Source organism: Chrysochloris asiatica, unplaced genomic scaffold (assembly GCF_000296735.1).
Source record: "Chrysochloris asiatica unplaced genomic scaffold, ChrAsi1.0 scaffold00052, whole genome shotgun sequence".
Taxonomy (NCBI): domain Eukaryota; kingdom Metazoa; phylum Chordata; class Mammalia; order Afrosoricida; family Chrysochloridae; genus Chrysochloris; species Chrysochloris asiatica.
In genome coordinates, this window is record NW_006408570.1 from 13,654,430 (window position 1) to 13,681,109 (window position 26,680).

A 26,680-nucleotide genomic window follows, 5' to 3' on the forward strand; every position below is an offset into this window, starting at 1 on the left:
TCTTTGCACATTTTATTATAATATTTGGCTTTATCGTCTCGAGCTGATCTTTGAAATTTTCTGTTCAGCTCTTGGACCTCCTCATTTCTTCCATTTGCTTTAGCATCTAGGGTAGTAAATTGGATCAAGGGGCTCAGAAGTTTGTCAGTCAAAAAGGAGGCGTCAGAACCAAGTTTATGCCCCATTGAAGCAAACACTATCATTACAAATTTGTATTATCTTTTCTTACAAAGAAAAAGAGCTTTAACAAGTTATTTATTAATTAATCACTGCCGGTTTAAAAGGAGTCCTTGTATTGCAATGGTTAAATGCTTAGCTGCAAACTTTTCAGTTGGTGGTTTGAACCCACCAGTGACTGAGCATTTTGAGTCATGGTGTTGGAAGAGAATATTAAAAGTATCACAGACCACCAAAAGAATAAATAAATCTGGAAGAAGTACAGCCATAATGAGGCTTAAAAGTCAGTATGACCAGATTCTGGAGAATATCATGCTTGGTGGTAAAGTGGAGGGTCAATGAAAAAGAGGAAGACCTCCAATGAGGTGGATTGGCACAGTGACAGCAGCAATGGGCTCAAGTGTAGGAATGATTATGAGGATGGCAGAGGATCAGTAGTGTTTCATTCTGTTGCGCACAGGATTACTATGAGTAAGTAACAACTCAACAGCACCTAACAACAACAACAATGGCTCTGAGTGAAAAAGACCTCACAATCTGCTCCCATGAAGATTACAACCTTGGAAACTTTAGGGCGCAGTTCTACTCCATCACATGGGGTGGCTATGGGCTGGATTTGGTTCAACAGCAACAACAACAAACGTTGTCAGGATGAATAAGATCAGATTCCCAAAGCCCTTGATTGGTCCTTCACTAATCACAGCCCTCTCCCCAGCCCTCAAATAGTTTACCATCTAGGCATACATCTATGAATGATACTTTAGATTACGATGTTTTTTATAGAGTCATATGACTTATAAAAGTCTTTTGTGTCTGGCTTCTTTCATTTAGTATTATGACTTTAAGATTTCTTATGCTGTTGTATATGGCTTCTTCATTCACTGGACTGCTGTAGGATTCAGTGCTGGTCTTCAAAAATGAAAAAGAGTTACCTTACTCCTTCCCTACCCCAGCCCCCCAGCCCCTTGGGGTGTTCTGTGTCTGTCAGAAATCTTGGTTGCCTCTATCGAGGAAAACTTACAATTTTAGCTTAACGCAGGATTTCCTCACCATTCAAGTATATATGCTCAGTGGCCACAAAGGGTTAATAAACGAGGCAATTAAATCAACTTTTCAAAAGCAGCCATGTTTTAGAACCCACACTAAACATTTTTGGCCTAATATTTCTAGTTGTAGGAGACACTATCAAACCAGGGTGCAGACTCTTGGCGCCACCTGACTCCCAGCCACCAGGAGTGGGCAGCCTCAGGATGCTCAGTGTCTCTCACAGGGAGCAGATCCCAGAGTCATCAGGGCAGTGTGTTAAAAATCACCCTGTTCTGCTGCCCTCTGATTGACTGGGTCTGAGGCCCAGGATACAGCACTTTTAAAAAGCATTCCAAGTGTTCTTGATACAGAGTGTCCACAGATAGACTACATCTTTCCCACAAATTCTCACTTAGTGGTCTCTGGCTACCTGCTAATTAAGACTAGAAAGTAACTTTTCTCTGTATTAGAAAAAGTAAACTAGAATATAGAACTATTTTTAAAGCCAATAACTTGAATTTCATTAGAAAATTCAAAGTGAGAACTCGCTTTTACACTCTGCATATGCAAAGTGAAGAGTACAGGTATTTTCTCTCCCATATTCTACTGAATTTAGACCACTGCAAATTAATGTCTTTTTCTCTCACCCTACATTCTCTTACAATGCTTTTTTTAAAAAACAAACAAACAAAAAACCCAAACAACTTGACTTTTTAATGCATTTCCAACAACAAAAATAATTTTGCTGGGCTTTTACTGCCTGTATTTTATATTGCTGTTAAGTGCTGTTGAGGCGGTTCTGAATCATAGTGACCCTTTATAGGGTTTCTGAAGCTGTACATCTTTGCAGGAGCAGAAAGCTTCGTGTTTCTCCCTCAGAGTGCTGGTGGGTTTGCAGTCTAGTGTTTATCCTACACAGCCACTGTGCTCCCATATTTTATATTATAAAAGTAAAAACGAAACAAAACCTAAGGATAGAGATACTGAAAATGCTTCTGAAACCAGATATTCAGACCACCTTTCTCTTTCCGGTGCAACTGAAAATCATTTGGAGAGACACTTTTATAGTACTATCTGCTAATGGGTGACTTGTGAATATTTGCCTTTCATATCATTTTCAAATAACATTAATTCTACAAAACAAAAAAATACAACATTAACAACTTGAATTTAAGCTCTGGACTGCTAACTGAAAGGTCGGGGGTTCAAACCCACCAGAGCAGCTCCTCAGAAACCCTACACAGGGTCACTATGAGTTGGAATGGCACTTAACAACATTCTTTTGGGGGGAAAAAACAAAACAACATAAAAACAAAGCTTGACAGGTCTTAGATACAGATATAAGCAAAAACTCTGGTCCCAGGATACACTGTTTTAGTTGACCTCAAGTAGTACAGAACAAGGGAAAACAAAAAACTCTTTGAAGAACAAGGCTTGTAAAGCTCCTCAGTGCATAGCTAGCATGTGTTCAGACCAAAGAGAAAGTTAGGAGAGTCAGCCAGTTAACAGTGTGGTTTAGAGCTCCTCCTAATGGCACAGAGAATGAATTCTCATGGTTGGCACTTTCAAAACTCTGCGTTAAGAAGACGGTGGGGGTGGGGACTAAAGGACTGTTTTAAAGTAGAGGGGTAAAGCTCATATATGAAAAGTATCAGTGGGTCCTACCAACCCCCCTAGTTTCATCTTTTTTGGTATGTTTGTTTACTTTGCTCCCTTAAAAATTTTTTAAGTCAAATGTGTATTCATTCTAATCTCAAAATTTGAAAGATCTAGTTTTTGGTTAATGTATGTGGAAAAATTACTCATGTGTTTAAATGTATTATTTATAAAGAGAAAATAGATAATCAGAAAGCAAGTATGAAAAAGCCCACAGTGATTTAATTCCCAAGTAGGTGTGCTTACTAGAGGGGAGACATTAGCAGTGTCAGGAAGCAAATACAGGTGTGATGAGAACAAAGAATCGACGAGCAAACAAGAAGGTGCATGCTGCAAACCCATTCCGTGGAAAAGTTAAAGGTATCTGTACTCTTAAGAAGAAAAAGAATGGCTTTTTGTAACTACTGTTGTTGTTGCTAAGTGCCATTGAGTCGGTTTCGACTCATTGTGACCCTGTTTAGGGCTTCCGTGGAGAAGCTGCTGGTGAGCTTGAACCACCATCCTTGCAGTCCAGCACATTAACCAGCAGTGCCACACCAGGACTCCCTTTGTAATTTTTATTATTAATGATAATTATCTGGCTAGCGAATGCTTAAACATATAGTTTAAAAGGCAATATGATAATTCAAGCCAAGGTTTTAAGACAAAGAAGAATTATTCTTAAGGGAAAAAAGGATGAAGAATTTGGCTTAAAACATAAATTTAATTTTAACATATAAGCGGCAGGTATTTATTCAAGAGAAAGAGCTTAAAAAGTACTCCTCCCAAAGTGAACAACTGATAGGTCAGTGTTTTCTACTTTAAAAAGCTGATGAAATAGGGATTTGAGACAACAGAGCTGGTATACTAATCAACCAGTTCTTACCCTTGCAGTAATTACTTTTCAATTCGGAACTCTGATTCTTATGAAGTTTCTGCATGATGCAAATAGTTAACTCCCTCAGTTGCTAACTGAAATGGTATGGTGATCTACTTCTGAATCAGTTCTATTCTGACATACATGGAGTTGCATAGGAATCAACTGGTTATTTTCATGGCTAACATGTCAAAGCAATGGATTATTCATTCCAGTGAAAACTGAAGGTCTAAGTGACTGTTTGTACCTGGTTCTGGCACCGGGAGACAGTACCTGCTTTCCTAAAGGGGGCTTCCAAAAAACTTTGTAAAGCAATCTCACTTGAAAACACTGTGGCTATTCCTTATACTTAAGGAGCTCTGGTAGTGTAGTGGTTACAAATCGGGCTGCGAGCCACAAGGTTAGCAGTTCGAAACTACCAGCGGTTCCGTGGGAGAAAGATGAGGCGGTCTGCTCCCGTAAAGATTTATAGCCTTGGAAACCCTGTGTAGGGTTGCTATGAGTCGGAACCGACTCCATGGCACGAAACAACAACAACATTCCTTATACTTAACAAGCTCTGGTAGCGTAGTGGTTATGAATTGGGCTGCGAACTTCAAAGTCAGCAGTTGGAAACTACCAGTTGTTCCGCAGGAGAAAGATGAGGCTTTCTGCTCCCGTAAAGGTTTACAGCCTCGGAATCCCAGTACAGGGTCGCTCTGAGTCAGAACCGACTCCACGGCACACAGCCACCACCATTCCTTATACTGCTTTAGACCAAGGGGGGAAGATTTGCCTCGGTAATTGTGGTAGTATGACACTGGGTTCCAAAGACGATCAGCTCAGTAATTATAAAGGGGAGACAAGGAAAGGTTCTCTCTAATAGCTTTATGATTTTGATACTTAATTAGAATTCTATTCTAGAAAGCGGAGAAAACCAAAAACCACATCTGTCAGCTCTTTCTAGTCTCTTATGAAACAGCTCTGTGCTAATAAAGTTCATAATTAAATATAATTTGACACTATTTTCTACAATTAGGCACCCATTGGTTTCTACAAATATAAAGTGAATTTTAATATAATATACAAATCTGTGTTGGAAGAAGTACAGCCAGAATGCGTCTTAGAAGCTAGGAAAGTGAGACTTGGTCTCTCATACATCAGACACATTATCACCAGTCCCTGGAGAAGGACATCATGCTTGTTAAAGTGGAGGAGGGTCAGTGAACAACAAGAAGAGCTACAGCAGCAATGGGCTCAAGATTAACAATAATTGTGAGGATGGCGCAGGGCTGGGCAGTGTTTTGTTGTACATAACGTAGCTATCTATGAGTTGGAAGCAGCTTGATGGCACTTAACAACAACAATATACTGAAATATTGCCAATTTATGTGCATTTGGGCTGTCCTGTTAAGTCAGAATTCAAAATTAGGGTGTAATTAACACTAGCTGTTACCTGGTAGATGTGCTTGTCTTCTCTACTGTGGACATGAGTCTTGCAAAAGTGTCAGTCACTTTGAGGCTTGAGGTGATTTCCAGCTTAGAAGTAGTTAACTCATACAACTCTGGATCCACACCTTATAGTATAAAATGATAGTCAGTGATGGCAAGCTGTAATGGGTTACTCAATTAGCCATAATCCAAGATGCAAAAGGCAACATTCTGTAAACATCTGAGTCTTTCACAAACACAACTTTAGAACACTGCAATGGTGCATTCCTTTTTAAATTAAAAGCTCCACTTTTAAGAGTATTTATAAAGCAGGCAAATACTTTTACAAAAATGTACTACTAATATTCACAACAAAATACTTGCCAATTTAGTAATTTCTCCATTCTTTGTGTTGTGCAACTTTATCACTGTTCTTTCTCAAATTAGGAAAATATTTAAAAGATGTATAATCTTATATTTATAGAGCAGATACCATCAAAATACTCCTAAAATTTCTATCTGCCACAGAAAACTCTCCAAATTTTGGACTATTTCCTTTTGTGGCATAGAAAATAACAATTTAAAATAAAATACTTATTATTTGCTATATAATATGAAACAATTTTTAAATTGACTAACCTTAAATTTTGGACTTCCTTTGTGTCTCTACCCACAAACATTTTTCTCTCTACTCTTTTCCTTAATATCTAAAGATCTGGAAACTAATGCGTTAGTCTCAAACATGGGAAATTATTTGGTTAGTTTAAATGTATTCTGGCCATCTGAAGATATGAAATATTACTCAAAACGTAAAATTATTACTATAGATAAACTACATTCCACACTGTTCTTCAGGTAAAGTATTTCCAGAAAAAAATTAATAAAAACAAAATGAAAATCCTTGTCTCAAGGGTTAATTATATTTCTATAACTTCACCTCTGCATCTGGTAGTTATAAATTCAAATATCTTATTACAGAAATTCAAAATGAAGCTGATTTAGAGAGTGAGATTTACTACAAAAACTATTAGAACCTAAAAAAAAAAACCTTCTTCCACCTGACTTTCCTTATATCACAAAACCCATGTTCAGTTGATTCTAAGCTGCAGCGACTCTGTAAGACAGAGCAGAGCTACTCCTTTGGGCTTCTGAAGCTGTGAGTCTTTATGGGAGAAGACAGCCTCATTTTTCTCTTGAGGAATGGCTGGTGGGTTTGAACCACTAACTACATACATGTTGCTGACTTGTTAAGCGCCACTGAGTCAGTTCTGACTCATAGCAACCTTATGTAGGGTTTATTCAGCTTTAAATCTTTTCTGAAGCACAAAAACCTCATCTTTTTCCTGCAGAGCAGCGGGTGAGCTCGAACCACAGACATTTTGGTTTGCAGTTCAGTGTTTATTGTGTGGAACCGCTACGCTTCTGATATAAAAGATAATTTTTCAATTTTCCTATATAATATATATTCATATTTAACAACAATGATGTCAACAAAACTACTGAAAAGTATAATTAAATATTTAAACTCAAGCTAAACTTTGAATAATAAAGATAGATTTTTTAAAAAAAAGTTGTAAACCCTAAACTTTCCTTGGTACCAAAAGATTAACTGAATAGTTTCAAACCGTAACAGATGAGTAGAGTGGACTGTAAGGAACAATCTCTTATAGCTCTATCAGTTTTTACTTATTTTTTCTAAAATAGCTCTACAAGATCAGCAGATGAAATTATATACAAATACATACATTACATTTAAACAACTTTCCTTCTTGTAGAATGCTTTAAGGTTACGGAAAAACAAAAATCAGGAACTGTATTCTATTAACCAGCTCTGCAGATGATTAGCAGACATAAACACAGATCTCAGATGTTTACAGAAATCAAACGAGCAGAAAGCGGCTTCCACAGTTACCATCTCCAGCAAGGGAGGAAGGCTATAGAAAATGCGTGTTGACTTTCCCAAGTTCTGAGTATTTCATTAAGGTACAGTTTCAAAATACATTTAAAAAACGTCTTTTCAGTTCCATAATATTGTATATATAGGTTGCAATTAAAATGTCAAAAAATTGTGGATGCCTGTAAAGGGACTGAGTGAACCCCCAAAAACCACCCTCCTTCACTTTGAAAGGTTAGATTCCAATTAACTTGAAGTTAATGTCTAATGCATAATGTGGAATAAGCCTTCTGATTGGCTATAGGAAAGTGCAAGTAAAAACAATTGGGCTTGTAAAATACTAGCCACAAAGGCTTCCCAATAGTAAAGTGGGAGATTGGAAAAACAACATGGTGACAACCACCTCCTCTCCCAGTCCCAAACAGCCACCACCACCAAAACCTGACTGTGGCTTTCTTTGTCAAAAAAAAGTTAACTACTTACTGTACACTAATTATTAGAGAGTAATTTTTTTTTAATTGAAAAGTTTTGTTTTTTTAAAAAACCAGGACCTTAATGAGGCAATTTAGTTATGTAACTAAAGCTAGCCAACCAAATTCTATGCCAACCTCCTAAGTCTCACACACAAAATAATTAAATAATCGCAAGCTAAGACAAAATGACTTTCCCAGAAACAAGTCAGAAACAGTGCAAGCAAATGGTGAAATGGAATACTAAGGAAGGTGCTGGTACCTGTAGCTTGATGGCAAATTTTAACAAAACTCAATAAAAAGCCAAAGCAAATTTATAATAATTAAATTTATACAGCAGCTAGAGCGTACTAACAAAAAGACTGAAAGAAAATATTCAAAAGATTCTGAAGTAATGAGGACTGCATTTGACCATGCGAATTTCACTTCCACTAGTGAAGCTCTCTCAGTTTCTGAAACCACTTGTGCTTCTCGAAGCTGCATACACTGAGCCTGGTTGTCAGGTCATTTCTGTATCGGGTTTTATAGTCAGGTTATTTGTGCTGCTATGGAAGGTTTTAAATGAGTTTGACATGTAGCCAAAAATTAAATTTAAACCAGGTTTTTAGCCATCCAAAAAGAGAAAAAATGATCTAACTTACAATACAGTTCATGGCAAAACAAAGTTGGAAGTAAATTTTAAATGGGAGCTTGGTAATTCATTCTTGGAAATACAGTAATAAGAAAAGTGATACATAGTTGTTAGGGTGTTTTTTTCCTCCATTAAGTATTGAAAAATGTCAGACAATTAATTAGCTCACCTAGGTCATACCACAGATCAAATGTATTTAGAAGTAATTTAAGTAAATAGTGAAATATCATTTTGAGATCAAAAACGAGACATAGATACGATTTTGATATGCTTACAAAATCCTGAAAACAATGAACATGATAACCAGAGGCTGGGATTTGAGGAATCCAGTCATTCTCCCAAGTAGCCTTGGGACTTCCCTGAAGCAGGATAAGGTTTCCATTCCAGATCTTGGAAAAGGGCACCCTGGGTTCCAGGCTCACCCTCAGCTGACTCTCTAGGTCTCCCCCATTTCCCAGTATGGTTCCTACACTGTTGGAAGTGGGTGGCAGGATCATCTAGTGGGACAGAACAAAACCCAGCAAATTCTCAGGTATCATGCTGATCAACGGGCATGATAACTAGATCACAAGTTGGGATGACAGGGACTCGTTAAAATCCTATTAAATAAAAGGTAAACATAAAAATGCCATTATAATTTTAATATTTTATTCAGTTAGAAAATGACAAAGTACATTAGTCCTTTGGTCAATGAACTGAACTTTCGCAGGGTGGAACAGTAACTTAACAGACACTCCAGTAAGTTTTACTTCTAGTTAGTATCTAATAGCAATCATTTTCTACTGTTAACTTTTGTACCAATTGCTTCCTCCATGGCAAACTAACAGTATACTTTCTGTTTAAGAGCTACATAAAAACAGTAATAGAGTTCTATGTGAACTATGAAAAGTAAGTGTTACACTCCAACATTTTGGAACCTAGTTAAACATTTAGCAGCACTAATAAACAATTAAGTGAATGTCAGAATTGGTATCACAGGCACTACAATATAAAGTCATTTGTGTGTATTAAACTATTCTTATCTCTTAACTTGTGTTTTTTCAAAGAGATCTATAGAATACGCTTTAAAAAATAAGCATATAAAATATCACAATTTTCACTTACAGGGAAAAAAAGTCCCTGCTTTTAACGGTCTAAGGATATCAGGGCTTATTTATTCCTAGAAACTGCTTCCGGCTCTGAATGTTACACTCTGATAAAGCTTTCCTTACAATACATTTCACATAGTCATTTGTTGTCATCAGACACTAGCAAACAACAATAAGTAGACGAAAGAAAAGCATTAGAAAGACATTATAGAGAATACAATCTAGTTGTTTCCTTGTTTATAGGAAAGTCAAGTGATGTGGTCATGCTTTTAGTAAATAAACTAGAATTGTGGTTTTAACACTCTGCTGACCTGGGATTGTGGTGTTGCTGCTAGAGCTACTGTCATCCACGGGCCCAAAGAAATCAAGGTTCAGAAGAGTGGAACCTCCACTAGCTTGAAATTCAGTGACCGTGTTGGTAGGCAGCCACACAGAAGGTAAGCCAAGGGAGGAGGGGTTATGTGTAAAAAGGGGTAAGACACACACTTGAACATGCAGGTTAAAATTAGTAATCATTACATATTTTAAAAATCAACATTAAAACAATGTGTACAGTACTAGTTTTTTATTACTAAGGACATTTCTAATGTAACAATTTAGTTCAGTGTACATTTTCTCATGTACAATGTAAATAATTTAACACTGAGTAAGGTTTTAGTTAGAAGGAGTTCAGTTCTTTCAATCAAAACTGGAAGCCATACCAGAAAGACCAAAGGGGAAAGCGTACCCGTTAAAGGGAAACAATACTTTAATCTCATTCCAACACTGAGTCATTGTACATGCCCAAATCAATCTTTCATGTTAGTAATGTTGGTTTCTAATTAATGAAATTTAAAAAGTGACAAAATTGTCAGTTTCAGGACACGCACCAACACATGAACTTAGTTTAAAATGAAATAACACAATAAGGAATACCATAACTACCCTACCCTGGTGTGTAACCTCAAGTTGTACTGTTCCCCTTTAACTCTGAAACAGTAATCAGAAAATAGTATACATTTTTAAAGAAGTTGTTTGTTAATAGAAAGCATGATGATTTGACTGAATAAGACACCAGACAACAGCAAAAGGCGCATCCAGGCTTTCCTTCAGCACTATGTTATTCAATTGGATGCTTTCCGGAGATGCTAGGACCCCAGTGTATAAGGCAGAGTTCATAGAGTGACAAGTGTTTTGGACAATGGTCGAACAACTTATGAACTAACAAGGAGTAGGAGTAATTGTATCTCAGGGTCCACTTAAAACTTGTGTAGTCAACACAAGGGGAAACTAGCATTGGGTGTTACTTACTTTAAAGACCCCATATTACTGGGATGAATTATTCCTTTTCCAGGATTGGGAAAAAAAAAAAAAAAAGTCATAGTAAATTTAATTATTTCTGGAACTTATTCATAGCATTTGGAGATGAGTTTCAGAAAAGGATCTTAAAAAATAATTCACTATCCATTTATTTTTAGGTGCTCTATAAAACATTACTATATCTGAAAACCACTTTGAGTCAATAAATATGGATGTATTTGCACATTGTTTTTGTCAAGAATTGTGCTTTGAAGCAGCCTCTGATCACAAGATTTTACATCCAAGAAAATTCCATAAATTAAAACTCCAGAAAAAAAAGTTCCAAGTAAATTGGTCCTAATCAAAATACTGTAACTACACTACCTATATATTAAAAAAAAAAAGAAAAGAAAAAAAGGCAGCAGCAGCTTGTTTTTCAACTTAAACTAAAATTCTATTTAGTTAATAAAACCTAACACATCAATATTGTTAACAATAGTAAGAGCTGGTTTCTTAAGCAATTACTATTCAGAAAGAAAGCCTGAATTTCCAAAGAATAAAAAGTTATGTTCAAATAAAAAGGGAAATCAGCAGAGAGAAGTCTGTCTGAACTTTGTAGCTTTCTTAACTCTAGCTCTGGCGCTAGAGACTCTACGGAGAGACGTACCATCTAAAGGGTTAGTAAGGCCGCTGCTGCTCCAGTCAAACTGGACGGGTGGTAGACACTCCTAGAGTTGAAAATCAAAGAATCAAAATTAATCAGTACCAGTTGTAGCAACATGAAGAATTTAAAAGTTATTATTTTTAAATCTTTATAGCAAGATCATTAGGCAACAAAACACCTAAAGACGAAATTGGGAATGATGCACATTTTCAGCAAGTCACCTGCAGATATTATCATTAATGGAAATAACAAAACTGATAAACATTAAAATAGTTGTATCTAAAAAATGTATCTTTATATTTTCAAATAGAAATTTGTGAACTGATTCTTTGTCAAGATTTCATTCTCTGAAATCATGATTTAATTACAATAAAATTGTTAAAATATTTAAAATGCCACTATTTTTTTCACTAACAAGTAATTTAATAAAGTACATGTGAATCATGTTTCATATGAGGCATATCTGAAAATGCTACTGTATTTAAATTACTATAGCCATTTAAAATTTCTTCACAAATAATGTATTGCAATAAAGGTACCATACTTAAAGTGAGGAGATTTTGGTTATTCAAGACAAGGTAACCACTAAGTAAGTAGCTGTATGATCTTGCATAGTTCCATTAATTAACTTGATCTCATGTACGTGAAATGAAAAGGTTCAAGGTTCAACGTCTTTTGTTCTATACAACTTCCCAACTTTTGCAGAAAATTTGGGCCACAAATGAGAACTATATTTCTTAAAAAAAGATGATTTCAAATCTTTATTTTAACTATCTTCTGTAATTTAGAGATTGGCTATAACCCACTTTCAGAAATCTAATTTTTACAATATGCGTTAAAAAAGACTATTCAGAATGGACTTGAATATTCTAGGCTTTTAAATTTCATAACTGCCAAAATACATAAAGATAAAATGAGCAAATGAAACATTTTCTTTCCTAAATAATCATTGATTTGTTTTAAGAATACTCTTGAAAAGAATGTATTTTAGGATTTTTCTTTGTTTGGAGAGGAGGGTCTTGACAATACTTATTGAAATAACCTGTGTTTTCTTAGATTCACTATATGGTGATGGTGGTTATGTGCCATGGAGGTGGTTTCAACTCATAGCGACCCTGTATAGGGTTTCCGAGGCTGTAAATCTTTACGAAAACAGAAAGCGTCATCTTTCTTCTGTGGAATGGCTGGTAGTTTCAAACTTCTAACCTTGAGGTTGGCAGCCTGACTCATAACCACTATATTACCAGAGCTCCTTGTTAAGTGCTGCTGAGTTGATTCCAATTCATAGTGACCCTGTCCTGTATAGGGTTTCTGAGGAGTGGCTGGTGAGTTTGAACCTTGAACCTTGTGGTTCAAACGACATTCTGGTCCAGCACATTATCCTGCAGCGCCACACCAGGACTTCATATATATACATAAACACACACACATATATAGATATGTAGCGATTAGAAAGGTTTTAAACAGAAAAAGGTCTATATTTTCAAGTCTAAGCAGAGACCAATATGTTCTCTTTCTTTTTTAATTACTTACCATCATGCTTTACTGTGTGGTCAAAAACCCACAAAACCTGTTGCCATGGAGTCAATTCCGACACATGCTTTACAAAGTACAACTGGCCCATGAGGTTTTCTTGGCTGTAATCTTAAAGCAGCAGATTGCCAGGTCTTTCTTCTGCTGTGCCATTGGTGGGTTTGAACCAACAACCTTTAGGTTAATAGCTGAGTACAAACCATTTGTGCCACTATTGTATAGTTGTTGTTAAATGCCGTTGAGTCGATTCCGACCCATAGTGACCTTGTATAAGGTTTCCAAGGAGTAGCCTGTGAGTTTGAACCATTATTGTTATCATTGTTGTTAAGTGCTGTCGAGTCAGTTCTGGCCCACAGCGACCCTGTACAGGGTTTCCGAGGCTGTAAATCTTTACGGGAGCAGAAAGCCTCATCTTTCTCCCGTGTAGTGGCTGGTAGTTTCGAACTACTGACCTTAAGGTTTGCAGCCCTAATCGTAACCACTACGCTACCAGAGCTACTTATTGTATAGTTGTTGTTAAGTGCCGTCGAGTAGGTTCCCACCCATAGCGACCCTGTATAGGGTTTCCAAGGAGCGGCTGGTGAGCCTGAACCGCCAACCTGACAGTTCAAACGACTTTGCAGTCTGGCACATTAACACACAGCGCCACATGAGGACTCCTATTGTATAGTAGGCAGTATTAATACTTCACATTCACTTTTTCCTGGGTAGTTAAAGACACTGCCCTCTATAGAGACAGGGCAGAAATAGATATAAGGAAATCAGGTCAGGCCTACATGTGGAGTGGAGAGGTATAAACCAAGTAAAATGCTAACTAATGCTCATGGTTGCCAAGGATTAGAGAGGTGGGGTAGCTGGGAGGATGTGACAAAAAGGGAGATCTTTATGGTGACACACTAATTCTGCACCTTGATTGTGGCAGTGGTTACACAAATCTACATGTGATAAAATGACACAGAACTATACACAAACACTGTACCAATCAATGTCAAATTCTCCGTTTTGATATTATAGTTATGTAAAAAGTAACCATAGAGGATATTGGGTTGAGGGTACAGAGTACCTCTCTGCATTATCCTTGTAACTTCCTGTGAAGCTATAGCTATTTTTGAAAAAAGCAAGCATGCTAGTGAATGCCTAGTGTATAATCTACCTGCAAGACTGATAAACAGTATTTAGAAAAGATCTTTAGTTTATCTGAAAAAATAAATACAAACAAGCAAAAATAAAAATTTATGTTTTTTAGTTGTTGACACCATATGGTCATATTCAACACTGGGTGGATAGACAAAGCCTATATTTATGTAATAATAAAAGTGTCTGCACAAATGGGGCAAAGCCCTTTCATGAACAAGTTTTTTCTAAATGATGGTCAGTATCTGGATGTTTCAGTTATTTGATGGAATTTTAGCTTTTCATCCAGGTGTATGGTATTTTGAAGACATAGTGGCTGTTTAAGTACTGTCGAGTTGGTTCCGACTAAGTGACCCTGTATAGGTTTCCGAGGCTGTAAATCTTTGCAGAAGAAGAAAGCCTTAACTTTCTCCTTTGGAGCGGCTGGTGGGCTTAAACCACCAACTTTGTGGTTTACAGTACAGTGCTTATCCTACAGAACCATCAGACTGCCTTTGAAGACAGAGTCTATGTTTTAATAATGAAGGGCTAAGGAGTCCTGGTGTGGCATTATAGGATCAGCACTGGATTGTGAAATACAAGGTCAGTAGTTTACCGGCTACTCCTCAGAAACCCAATACAGAGTCGCTATGAGTCAAAACCAACTCGATGGCACTTAGCCACAACAACAACAAAAACAAAACAAGCAAGTAGTTGGTAGAAGTGAGGAAAATGTAAAACAGGATACCTAAATAAATAATCATAGGTTAACTAAGTGAGTAACGCAGCTGGAAGAGAAAGCACTGGAATGGGGCATTTTAACCTGTAGCAATGTGATATGAAGAATTACTGTAGAGACAAAGGAAACGAGGTCATGGCAAAAAGAGCTTAACTATGGAGACTGAAGACAGGACACTTTGGTTCTAATCTTAGCTATACTATCCTTTCCAAACATCTTTTCTTACTATGAAAATAGGAGAATGGTGATTGGTTTTTGGTTTTTGCTTCTTCTACCTCTAAAACTATAATTCAAAATTGAAAGAATCACATCAAGTAGGCTAAGCAAAGAAGTTTTCTAGTACTACCTAGTGAGTTGCTCTACTCAACATCGAATAAAGTGTGGCTAAAGTACTGATCCTTACAAAGAGGGTTATAAGTAATGGCACCTTAAAGGGTGTGGCTGTGAAAGTCAGTGGAAAAAACCTCAAAAGACATCACTACTATTTTTACCTTTAAGTTGTCCTTCCAGAAAAACACCACTGACAGTTATAATACGTTAGTGAGTTCCTACACAAATGATGCAGTGGTTACAAAATTAATGAATCCAGGTCAATCTGGGGGAGAAAAAAACCTTAATGGGTACCAAAAGTTGGGATAGCAGTATATAGAGACAGAAGGCAGTCATAATGAGTTTGAAAGTCATTGCTCAATGATGCCAAAACAAAAAATATAAAAGGAAGGTCTGCTATGTGTCATCTTAAAAATCCAATCTGATCTTGTTAGGTCTTCCCAAACCACAGTTTGCTACGTTTCTAGCACTATGACATGTCACCTGAGAAATATGACTAGCAGGAAGATATAACATTATTGCACCATGGCTAAAAAGTAAAAGTTCTACTACGCATTCTGAAATCTTCACTAAGCAGAATGAAAACCTATAGAGGCTCAAGTCAATTAGAAATAAGTTGAACAATTTCATTGGTAAATATTATTTTCATTGGTTCCCAAATAAAGCCTAGAAACTAAAGCTGAGGTTCACAAACTACTACTGAAAAGTAGAAAACACACCTGTTAATGTAATATTTACATTTGATTAAAAGTAGCTTTTTTAGAAGTAGCAAGAGAACAAATTCCATCTTCTTGCCAAAAAAAATTTAGATATACTTAAATGCTGCCAAAAAGATATGTGACTACAGTGAAAAATGTCATAATAAGACCAATGATCAGAACTAAGGGTGAAAATGACTACTGAGAGCCATTCTGATCAAACAGGTACTCGTGTCCACGATTATGAACACCTCGAAGTAGGTGGAGGAGGAAGGAAGGAGAGCAAAACTGGCAACAAGTGGCCTCGAATAAGAACAGCTCCATTTTCAGTAAGTACACTAAATGGTTACTCAAGTTATTTTCCCAACACTTAGTGCTAGGAATAAGAATGTCTGTCGAGTGAGGTAGAAGTGAGAATGTGCTGTGGGAGATGGAATTTTGAAGCCTGCATTCATACAGCAGGCCTGGAAGAGCAGCTGATAGCCAGGGGCAATATCAGGGTAACAGAAAGAAGATAACCAAGGACGGATTCTATCTACTGAGACCTTTTGCCCAAGCCCCCTTTCCTGCTGACCATCTAGGGCAGTTCACTGGGCACACTAATTTAGTGCCAGTGGCAGGCTGATTTCAAAGTGAGATTACTGCACACAGCAGTAACATTAGATGGATTTTTGGTAACACAACTGAAAGAATATGAGCTATGCGCTATTTTATTTCTTCAGTAAGTTCTTCAAAACTAGCTCCACAGGTCTATCTCTTGCCCCCTAACGTCACAAAAAGGATTCTGTGATCAATTAAATTTAAGAAAAAATGGATTACACTGAAGTAAGGTTACGTAATGCCAGATTCTTCAGAGTCCCTAGTAGGCCTGCTGAGGCTCTCCAGGGGTGGTGGTGAAGGTATGATGTTGAGTTTCTCTAGGGAAGAGCATTCAGTGGAACACATATTTTGGGAATGGCTATCCAGACAAGTATATTTGTGTTGGAAATAGTTGAAGATAATATTTAAGGTTAAGAAATGACAAGAACATATTTTAGATACGGTAATAATGTTGTTAAGTATCATTGAGCCAGTTCTGATTCATAGCGACCCTGTATATGGTTTCTGAGAAGTTGTTAGTGGGTTTGAACTGCCAACCTCTGGTTAGCAGTTCAGTGCTTATCATACAGAAAATGCTCACTCAAAACTACTAAAGAACAACTTGTAACCAACACTGAGTCTGTTTCTAATTTGATGTGGCAAGCAAATAAAATTGGCCCATTTCCCCCAGATAAAAGGTGAGTGAGAAAATTTTAACATTAAATTTATAAATTTGTGCTTAAATGTGTCACAGAAGTAGAGGATATTAAAGGTAAAATAACTTTTATGCTTCCTAATCCATACAATGTAAAGTTAAGACCCTATCTTTTTCAATTTAACAGTTTTACTCATACTCTCGGGCAACAGTGTTTTGAGGCAATGAACACGCCTAAATATTATTACTTTACAAAATGTCTCAGCCTTCAGGGAAAAATACACAATAGCACACTTGAAAATGTGGGGTAAATGCAGTGCTCCTAGTTTTGGGAAAATCTAGCACTTAACAGATTTGTGTGTCAGAAATAATGATCACAAAATGCTCAAGCTACAGGGAGTCCTGTGAGACAACCTGCTTCAATCTCTGCACTGTATAGGTCAAGAGGCTAAGGCCTGGACAGACTTACCATAACCACCTTGTTCTCAAATTGTGCGTTCCTTATTTTTGAAACTAAAGATAGTTTCCTCATTATATTTCAAGGGATATTTATAAAAAATCATAATCATATCCATCATCGAATTAAAAACTCATACAATAAGGGAAAGAACAGTATGTGTGCATGCGTACATACTCAAACATATCTACACATATATCTGGATCTTTTTACCTGGAATTGATCAGATGTACATGTGTTCATCTCTGGGGACATGGTGGTTGTCTGACCGATAGAAGCAATTTTTTCTGCAGCAGATAGTGGTTTCAATGGTTCCTTGGTGGGCTCTAACATACCCTGAAAAAGGTATATTTATCATTAACATCAGAAGGAAGGAAAAAGAGAGGGAGGAACCCAATCATAAACTCTATGAAAAAGTTAATCAAGCAGAAAGCAAGTACAGGTAATTTGTAAAGTACTAAACTAAAGGAAACTCTTCTTAATTTTGTTTACAGAGAATCTTTTTTAGCACTCTAATGGGAAATGTTTTACAATTAAACCTTTGGCACCACAGTTCATTTATTTTGAAATAAGACTTCATATTAAATCAGATTTGTTTTAAAGTGCCGTTATATGAAAACATAAGCATAATTTGGGACTTGTTTTGGAGGGAGGGTTGTTAATAGATCATATTCAGGTCCTAAGAATGCAGCACTTTTTATGACAGTTCAGACATGGAAATGAGAGGAAAGGGCTCAATGAGTGCACATTACACCAGGATGGTGCTTGAGGACCTAAGAGCTGACTCTCAAACATACCATCTATGTGATGACCTCTACTCCCTGGGTGTGAATTTAGGGTTTGATCCCAATTTTCATGTGTGCAAGCTTTGGCAGTCAGTACCTTGCACTGGTAAATAAGAGACACAGCTCTTTCAGAGGTCAACACTTCTCAAGTTCTCGTGGGTTATGTTACAAACCTAATACACTTTCTGAGTAAAAAGGAAGATATTTGGGTGCAGAAACAAAGAAATTAAAACAAAAACACCCGGCATTTGTGTTAACACTCTATATCAAATAGTAAATGGCTAACACAGCTTGAAAATAAGTCAAGCTTTTATATATTAAAAATAGTATCTAATAAGCCCTTGACTCATTTAAAGGTTATATCCTAGACAAAATTCTGCCTTAATGAGGAGAAAACTCAAAGTTGCTAAATCACTACTATGAGGATCTGTACATTTTAAAAAATCAAGTATTCAGGAGAATCTCCCCCAACAAAGTATGTCTAAGTTGATGAATGCACTTTATAGGTTCAATTCTAACAATGATACATGTTAAGACAAACAAATGCAATTAAGTTCCGTGGTCTAATTCAATACCATATACTTCATATAGGCTCCTAAGAGGTCCTTATGCAAGATGACAATATATTTGGCAAAATAATTACTAGTCTCAGCCTACTTTTCTAATGTGAACTACCACTTAAACTAGTGGTTTTCAAAATGTAGTTCCCAGTCAGCAGTTTCAGCTTCACATGAGGACTTGCTAGATCCACAAACTCTTGGGCCCCACTCTTGAACTACTGAAAAAAAAATTCTGGGAGGGTGTTCAGTGATTTGTGCTTCAACAAATTGCAACTAAGTGATTCTAATGTACATTAAAGTTCCAGAACCAGTGACTGAAAATGATTGTTTCAGATATTATTCTAGATAAAATGAAAATATTGAACATGAACATCTACTATGTAGAGCAACTTTGGAAAAAAACTAGGTATAATTAAAATTTAACATTAGGTGTTAAAAAGATTAAGTTTCTAAATGAACAATATAACAAAGAGTAGATGAATTTACATTCACCAAATAAGCTTTCTGATTATAGCTTACAAAAAGTGGCAGAATTATTATTACTAATAAAGACTGCAATGAAGGTAGAATATAAGGCATAACCCTTAGCTTCCAATTCCTCACAAACTTTAAAGAACTGAATAATGTACTGACATTACACATAAACATGAAGCAGGTCATTTCTCCCAACACACTGAATGAAAGCTCCACAAATTCAATCCTTAATTACTACTCACAATGTGACAATAACAATGCTAACAACCTCTAGAATGCTACTTTGTAAGAAAAAGAAAAATACAAACTGCCAAAAAGTTAAAGAAATGTTCTGGATTATATTTACTTACAACAGAAAAAAATGAAGGAATCACCAAGGTGTTTTTTAAAGTACAACATAACCATTTACAAAGCAGCAGAAACTGACAAAAAAGCTCAAGCAAAGAAAACTGCAAAAATAATGCAAAATGTTCTCATTCGGTACTAATAAATAGTGCTTATCGTAGTGGTTACGAATAGGGCTGTGAACCTTAAGGTCAGTGGTTCAAAACTACCAGCTGCTCCGCGGGAGAAAGATGAGGCTTTCTACTCCCGTAAAGATTTACACCCTCAGAAACCCTGTACAGGGTCGCTATGAGTCGGAACCGACTCCATAGCACATAACAACAACATTCATGGAACGGAGCTCTGGTGTGGTGCTGCAGATAAGCACTAGAATGCTAACCACAAGGTCAGCAGCTGAAACCCACCAGCTGCTCCCTAGAAACCCTATACAGGGTTGCTATGAGTTGGAACTGACTCAAAGACACTTAACAACACAACTCATGGAAAAAGTTTGCAGAATAAACAAGTTCCACAGCAAATCCACTTTCACATGCATACAATGGGTTTATAAACTCCAAACAAATAATTTTCCCCTTAAACATTGTGTTTCCCCTTTATTTTTGAGTTATTGGTGAATAATTAGAAATATTTTTAGTTTGATAGGACTGTTTTATTCACCAATAACTCAAAGACACACCAGTAAACACAAGCACATCAAACTTTAAAATGTGGCTGAAGTCTTGGTAAGATACAGAATGAAAATTCCTCAGTTATCCTGGACTACCTGGCATATCTGAAAAAAACAAAAGTCAACATATTTAAATTTAAAACAGTAATGGAAAAACCAAGGACTTAGTGGTCCTGGCTTATTTTCACGTAACATACTTACACAGTTTTCAAGCTTTTATATATATACATTCATAACCTTGATATTACCTTATTTAAAGCTAATCACAACTGGAGTAAGACAAATTATATCTTTATGCCTTGAAAAAGTTTAGCTGCTTCCTTTTAAAAGCAAATTCAGAAGAAAAGAAAAGAAGTCAATCTAAAACACAACTATCCATGATCATTGGAATATAGAAAATCTTGATAAAAGGGGTTTCTGAAATTAAAAGGGCTATTACTATGTAAAACAATTTTACAGAACTAGAGCATTAATGAAGACTACACACAGCGCCATGTTTGTACTTACCAATCCTGCTGCGTACATGGGCACTATGACAGGCTGCTTCTTGTTGCCCGTGAAAAGCTACATGCATGTATTAGAGAAAAAGAACACATATTTACAGAATGATCTATCACTGAATATTTCCCAAAATACGTTTCCAATTCCTTATTACATACATTGTGAATAAATAACTGAAAGACCTGTTCACCTACCCACATGGGGTTATAAGTTTGATCTTACGGGTAAGGGAAAAACAGGAAAACTTTTTTCTAAAAATAAGAACTATCAATTACAGAGAAAAATTCAGATTTATATTGAAAAATGATATATTCAAAGTATAGGAACATTTAAGCAAACATGTGTATTTTTCTGAGGAGCTAGCTTATCACATGTAGAATCAGGTTGTAACAGAACTGATAAAAATCCATAGGTTGGTTGATTAATGGACTTTTAAAGGCAATGACAAACTTACAATGTTCCGAGTGTCTATTCCCAAGGAGCACAACAGCTTCTTGTTGCTATGGGAACCGCCCCACTGATATCTCAAGCCATGAGCGTCATGAATATCCTGAAGCTCTGTCCACACATCCATCAGTTCCCTGCAAAACCCACAATGAAGCCACCAACAGCAATGGGTTACTTCACAGCTTCCAACATGAATTCTACTTTCACTGTGATTATAACACATAGATCCCAATAATTTTATGTCTAAAATGAGCAAACAACTATTACCAACATTTATAGTCATTAGAAAAGTTACTAAAGTTAAACAAATTTGGAATCAAGCAGAAACAAATCAAGCAGAAATTTAATCTGTATATTATTTATTTTTTTATTGTAAAAATAAAGGAAGTATCTAAAGGAGGCCAAAAAAATCAGGCGGTACCCCACCATCCTAATGTATTTATTGTATATGTGTTTTCTCCTTAAGTCTTGGTTTACAAATACCAAGCTGCAATGATTGTTGTCGTTGTTAAGTGCCGCTGAGTTGGTTCTGATCCATAGTGACCCTGTATAGGGTTTCCAAGGAGCGGCTGGTGAGCTTGAACTACCAACCTTGTGGTTCAAACAGACTTTGCAGTCCAGAGCATTAACCCGCAGCACCACACCAGGACTCTGCTGCAATGATTGTTGTTGTTGTTAAGTGCCATCAAGTTGGTACTGACCCATAACGACCCTGTATAGGGTTTCCGAGGAGCAGCTGGTGAGCTTGAACCACTGACCTTGCAGTTCAAACAGCTCTGCAGTCTGGCGCATTAACCCACTGTGCCACACCAGGACTCCGGTGCAATGATAGCACATATAAAAATAGCATCTTTATGTATTTCCTAGTCTGTATCCATATTGTTTTTAATGGCTTTGTAATTTTCTTTGACTAATGCACCCTCATTCAGTCACAGTCCTACAGTTTTATATAAACTACTGTCACTGTTTGAATCTTATTGTTAGTAAATGTGGTGCAACGAGTTACTAAATATGGCCCTTTATAGCACCCCACCACAGATTTTATGATTCCCACACAATGATTATTAGATGGGACTGATGTGGTGCTGTGGGTTAATGCGCCAGACTGTAAGGTTGGTTTGAACTCTAAGGTTGGAGGTTCAAACTCACCAGCTACTCCTCGGAAATCGCTCCATTTTGCCATCCCACTAGGCTTAAAATGAGTCATACCAGAGACTAAAAGAGGGGACCTCACTAAAACCAAAAACAAATCCAATACTGTAAAGTTGATTCTAACTCATAAGGGGCTTTGGCACCATCAAGAAAAATGGGCTGGAAGGAGCACATCCTTTGGACTCAGGGTCCCTGCATTGAGAACTTCTTGGCCCTAACAGACAGAGCTTAACAGAGAAGAGCTTAACACCAAAGAGAGTACAAGACACTGAGAAGTGTTGGCAGAAACTAGAGTAACAGAAGCAGGAGAGCAGTGTGAAATGGTGCTGAGGGCTTCTTGGTTCAAGAAGCAAGGCAGGATTGAGAAAGCTGAGTGTCTTTGGGCAGGAGGATTCCTGGCAAAGTGAATGTCTCTGGGCATTTATCTGTGGCATTCAGCTGGCACTTAAGCTTTGTAACACTTGCCTGACCAGGGCAGAGGCCAGGTCTGAGCGAGGCCAAAGGGTGAAGGCCAAAAGAGGAGGTCTATCTTTCATGGGGTTGCAAGTAACCCTGCATAGCCACAAGGAGGTGAGAGTGGTCTTGTACTAAAGAAGGTAAACATTGCTTACATGCTTCCTGATCTTGATCCTGCTACTAATATGTGTTGTTGTATAGCTGAACAACAACAACTGTCTTACTCCATGAGGATGAGTCTCTTGGAGAGAGATTACTAGGTCCTGGAGTATAAACTTTTTGGAATCTTTCTGCACAGATAGTACATTTCAAAAAAATTACACCCAAGCAGTTTCATTATGTCAAACCAGAAACTTTTCTGTCCCCTCTCTTCTCACAAATGACCCCCCAAAGCGCATATAAACACACATTAGAACTAACAACACAATTTATAGCTTCAATGAAATTAACCCACAAATACTGGAGATGAAGGAGTGGTAATTGACTTAGTAGAATGGAGAAAGGAGAAACCCGCAGTGGGAGAAAACGCCTCTGGAGGCAGAGAAGGATGAGATGCAAGCGAACAGGCCAGGAAAAAGAATAGCTTTGAAATTAAATCTCTACCATCCAACTAACTAACAAGAATTCTAGGAAGAGGAAACAGATAATAGAAAGAAAATAATTGCTTGAGTACTTGTATAAGAAAACTGTCCATCAAATTCAGTGAGGTATACTTGCTGTCCTGGCTATTCTAATAAGGTTAATATTTTTAAAATTTTGAGTTAGATACTAGTTAAGTGTGTGTGTATATATATATATATACACACACACACACATACATATATATATGTATATGTATGTATATATATATGTATGTTTATAAAGTTGTTTTCATTAATAAATATTATAAATTATAGTTCAGAAAATGAAAACTACTCAATATTAAAGAACAGAGCTTCCACGCAGGCCATTAGCAAGACACTTCACTGCAAGACACTGTGAAATCTCTTTAACACTAGCAACAAACTCTAAATTTCATGAGAGGGTAGAATAAAATAAAAAATACTCCCTATGTGCCCTTATCCACACAGAGTTCGGAGAGAATGTGCTCCAGTGAAATGGGATCTGAATAGGGGAGGTACAATACATGTCTGAGAAGCCTAGAAAGAAATGATTCCAGATTGGAACAGAAAAATAATGGCACATATAGCCTAAAAGAGCCACTGTCATACAGTCGATTCGGACTCACAGTGACCCTATGTAGAAACTTCCGGAGGCTGTAAATCTTTACGGAAACAGAAAACACCTTTCTTTCATGGATTCAAACTGCTGACCATGCAGTTAGCAATCCAACATGCAACACACCACTCTAGCAAGCCTCCAATAATCTAATAGGCTTGAAATCACAAGTAAAACTGTATTAACAGACTGTTGGCGGATATAGAAAGGCTTAAAAAAGAAAAAGAACGCATTTATTATGTCTAGAGAAAAAGTTGCATTATAAAGAAAATAGTGGTTTAGCAATGTATAATATCTACACGTAGGATAAACACTGGACTGCTGGCCACAGGTCAATGGTTCAAAGCCACCAAGCTGACCCTGGGAAACCCTATACAGAGCATTATGAGTTGGAACCAACTCCATGGCACTTCACACAATAATAACGAAAACATCAAATAACAATTTAAGAAAAACCTGTGATGATGTAAGTATACTGGGAAGATGAAAGGAGAAAAAGAATAGGTGTAATCTAAATTCACATCACACACACTTTTTGGAATCTGTGTGTATAGCTAGTACATTTCTTACTATATAATAAAACAAATTGAGTAGAATATTGATTTAGAAATATCAAAAGAAACAGCTCAAAGGGGAGAAGTTTTAAGTTTTACTACTTACCCACTTTCAGCTAAGGCCTCTCTTTTCATCTGCAAGGAGCATGATTCCAGTAAGTGCTTCAGAGAAGTAACTTCCTCCCCAGCATCAGGGACAAACATGGAAGGAAAACATGCTTCGAAAATCCGTTCCAGGCGGTTTAGTAAAGCTGTCTGCATTAAAACATCCCCCAAAAATTTTACTTTCATTTCTTTAATTTTAATATCACTGATTTATCAGTAACACACACCCTCCGCAATACTGTAAAAGCGGGAGGAAAATCATCACACAGGTAGAAGAAACACTGCGAGGGATACAATTGCTCTTAGAACTATTGTTCTATATGTTCAATTACTTTAAACAATCATGGTAATTATATAGTAAGTAGAAAATACATGCAACCACGTGCCCAGCACTATATCTGGCACTTTACAAACATTATCTTACATAAATAGGGAATATTATCCACCTGTATGATGGGGTTTTTGAAGCCTCTTCATATAGTGAAAAAGCAATATTAAAAGTTAGAATAATCTTCCCCATAAAAAACAACCCAATGTAACAGTCAGCATTCACCTTCCTTTCCATCACACTAGGCTATCACCACCACTTATAGACTTTGGATTTAGAAACAATAACATTTGATGCTTAAGAACTTTTACTGGGTCACAGGCAGCTAAATTTTGGAAGTCTTTAAAAAACTCTGTTGCCAATAGTACAAACCAAAGTAGGAAAGAATGTCTCAAATTTTTACATAAGAAACTCAGCAACTTATTTATTGTTTTGGTGATGTGAATGATCTTATAGAAATTCCACTTCCTACTCTTCTGTGGTACAAATATCTTGGACTGCAAACCACAAGGTTAGCAGTTCAAACCCACCAGCTGTTCTCAGAAACCCTGAGTCAAAACCAACTTGAAGGCACTTAACAACAACAATATACAAAATTATTATTTTTAAAATAGAAAACTACCTTCCCTCTAAGCAAAGCCTGAATACTCAGAGTATTTTCACCAAGGTCAGACAGATAAATTTCTTGGCAATTTGGAATATTTTTAATGAATAAAATTTGGATTTAAATTAATTTACATTTTGGGGGGTACCACCAGATTTAACGCACCTGTGCAATCAATAGTAAAATTTATTCCTACTTCCCTAATTCTGTCTCAGGCACATGTCAGATATTTTTCACCTTAGCACAATTTACCACTTAAACATCAAATAGGAACACACACTCTTAGGAAAAGTTAGCGCCTCTGGAAGAGTAAAGTGTACTATTGGGATGATACTCAATAGACAAGAAAATGTCACATCATGGTAGTATGTTCTGCCAAGTAACACAAACAAGTTGACAGCTGATTTTCAGTAGTATAGTTGTAGTCAGCAACCAGGGAAATGAAAAACAAAAGGAAAACTTTTTCACAAACATATTTTCCAACCAAAACCTCTCTTTTGGATGCAGCAAGAGGGTAAAAGCTTAACACTGCATAATTAGTCTCAGGGTGCAGCTTCTGTTAACTAAATGTAAGTTACTCTAACACCTTCATTACATCCATGTGTGTGATGTGGGAAAAGGTTCTCACTATCAATTATGAAACCTAAAGTGAAGGGGAGGCTCAAGATCCCAAGGTTGTGAAACCTGAGTGCATCAAGGGGCCCAGGCACTTACTCTCTTCAACAGAGGATATGGACAGACCAGACTTTGAAAGGGATCAGATAACCATCTAATTGGAAATATGATGCAGCACTGGCTCCTCCTGGGCAGAGAAGGTAAACAAAACTCACACAAGACCAAATTTTATTTCTCTGCAAATTAAAACGGAATCTTTCTTGTATCCTCTTAGTTATTTTCTTAATGGTATAGCAAAAAAAAAAAGTCTATCAAAAGAAGAAAGGAACAAGCCCCAAATTAATTCACTTATTTAGACAGTACTACGTTGTAGACACACCACTGAGCAAATTTTCAAATTAGGAAAATGTCCTCAAAGGCACTAAATATTACCTATCACCAAAGTTTTGCTTTGTATTCAACCTTTTCTCATAAAGGATACAGTGTAAAACCTGCAAAAGCTGACCTATGTAAGGCAGAAACCTATCAGCGAATGAAAATGTAAATAATACATTTCACTAAAATGACCAACAGAAAAGTGGTTAAGATTGCAACCTGGCAAAGGTGGAAACTTTT

The 26,680-nt window shown here is 36.7% G+C and overlaps 1 protein-coding gene across 1 annotated transcript in view; it reads right to left on the minus strand.

Annotated features, from left to right (window-relative positions):
• Positions 1–26,680, minus strand: part of AFTPH (aftiphilin) — a 55,710-nt gene that overhangs the window by 15,337 nt on the left and 13,693 nt on the right. The window contains exons 2-7 of the mRNA XM_006862961.1: positions 24,520–24,668; positions 21,041–21,167; positions 20,593–20,649; positions 17,468–17,590; positions 11,154–11,214; positions 5,151–5,271 (exon numbers count right to left, since the gene is read on the minus strand). Coding sequence (XP_006863023.1) covers positions 5,151–5,271; positions 11,154–11,214; positions 17,468–17,590; positions 20,593–20,649; positions 21,041–21,167; positions 24,520–24,668 — 638 coding nt within the window. The remainder of the gene's footprint in view (positions 1–5,150; positions 5,272–11,153; positions 11,215–17,467; positions 17,591–20,592; positions 20,650–21,040; positions 21,168–24,519; positions 24,669–26,680) is intronic.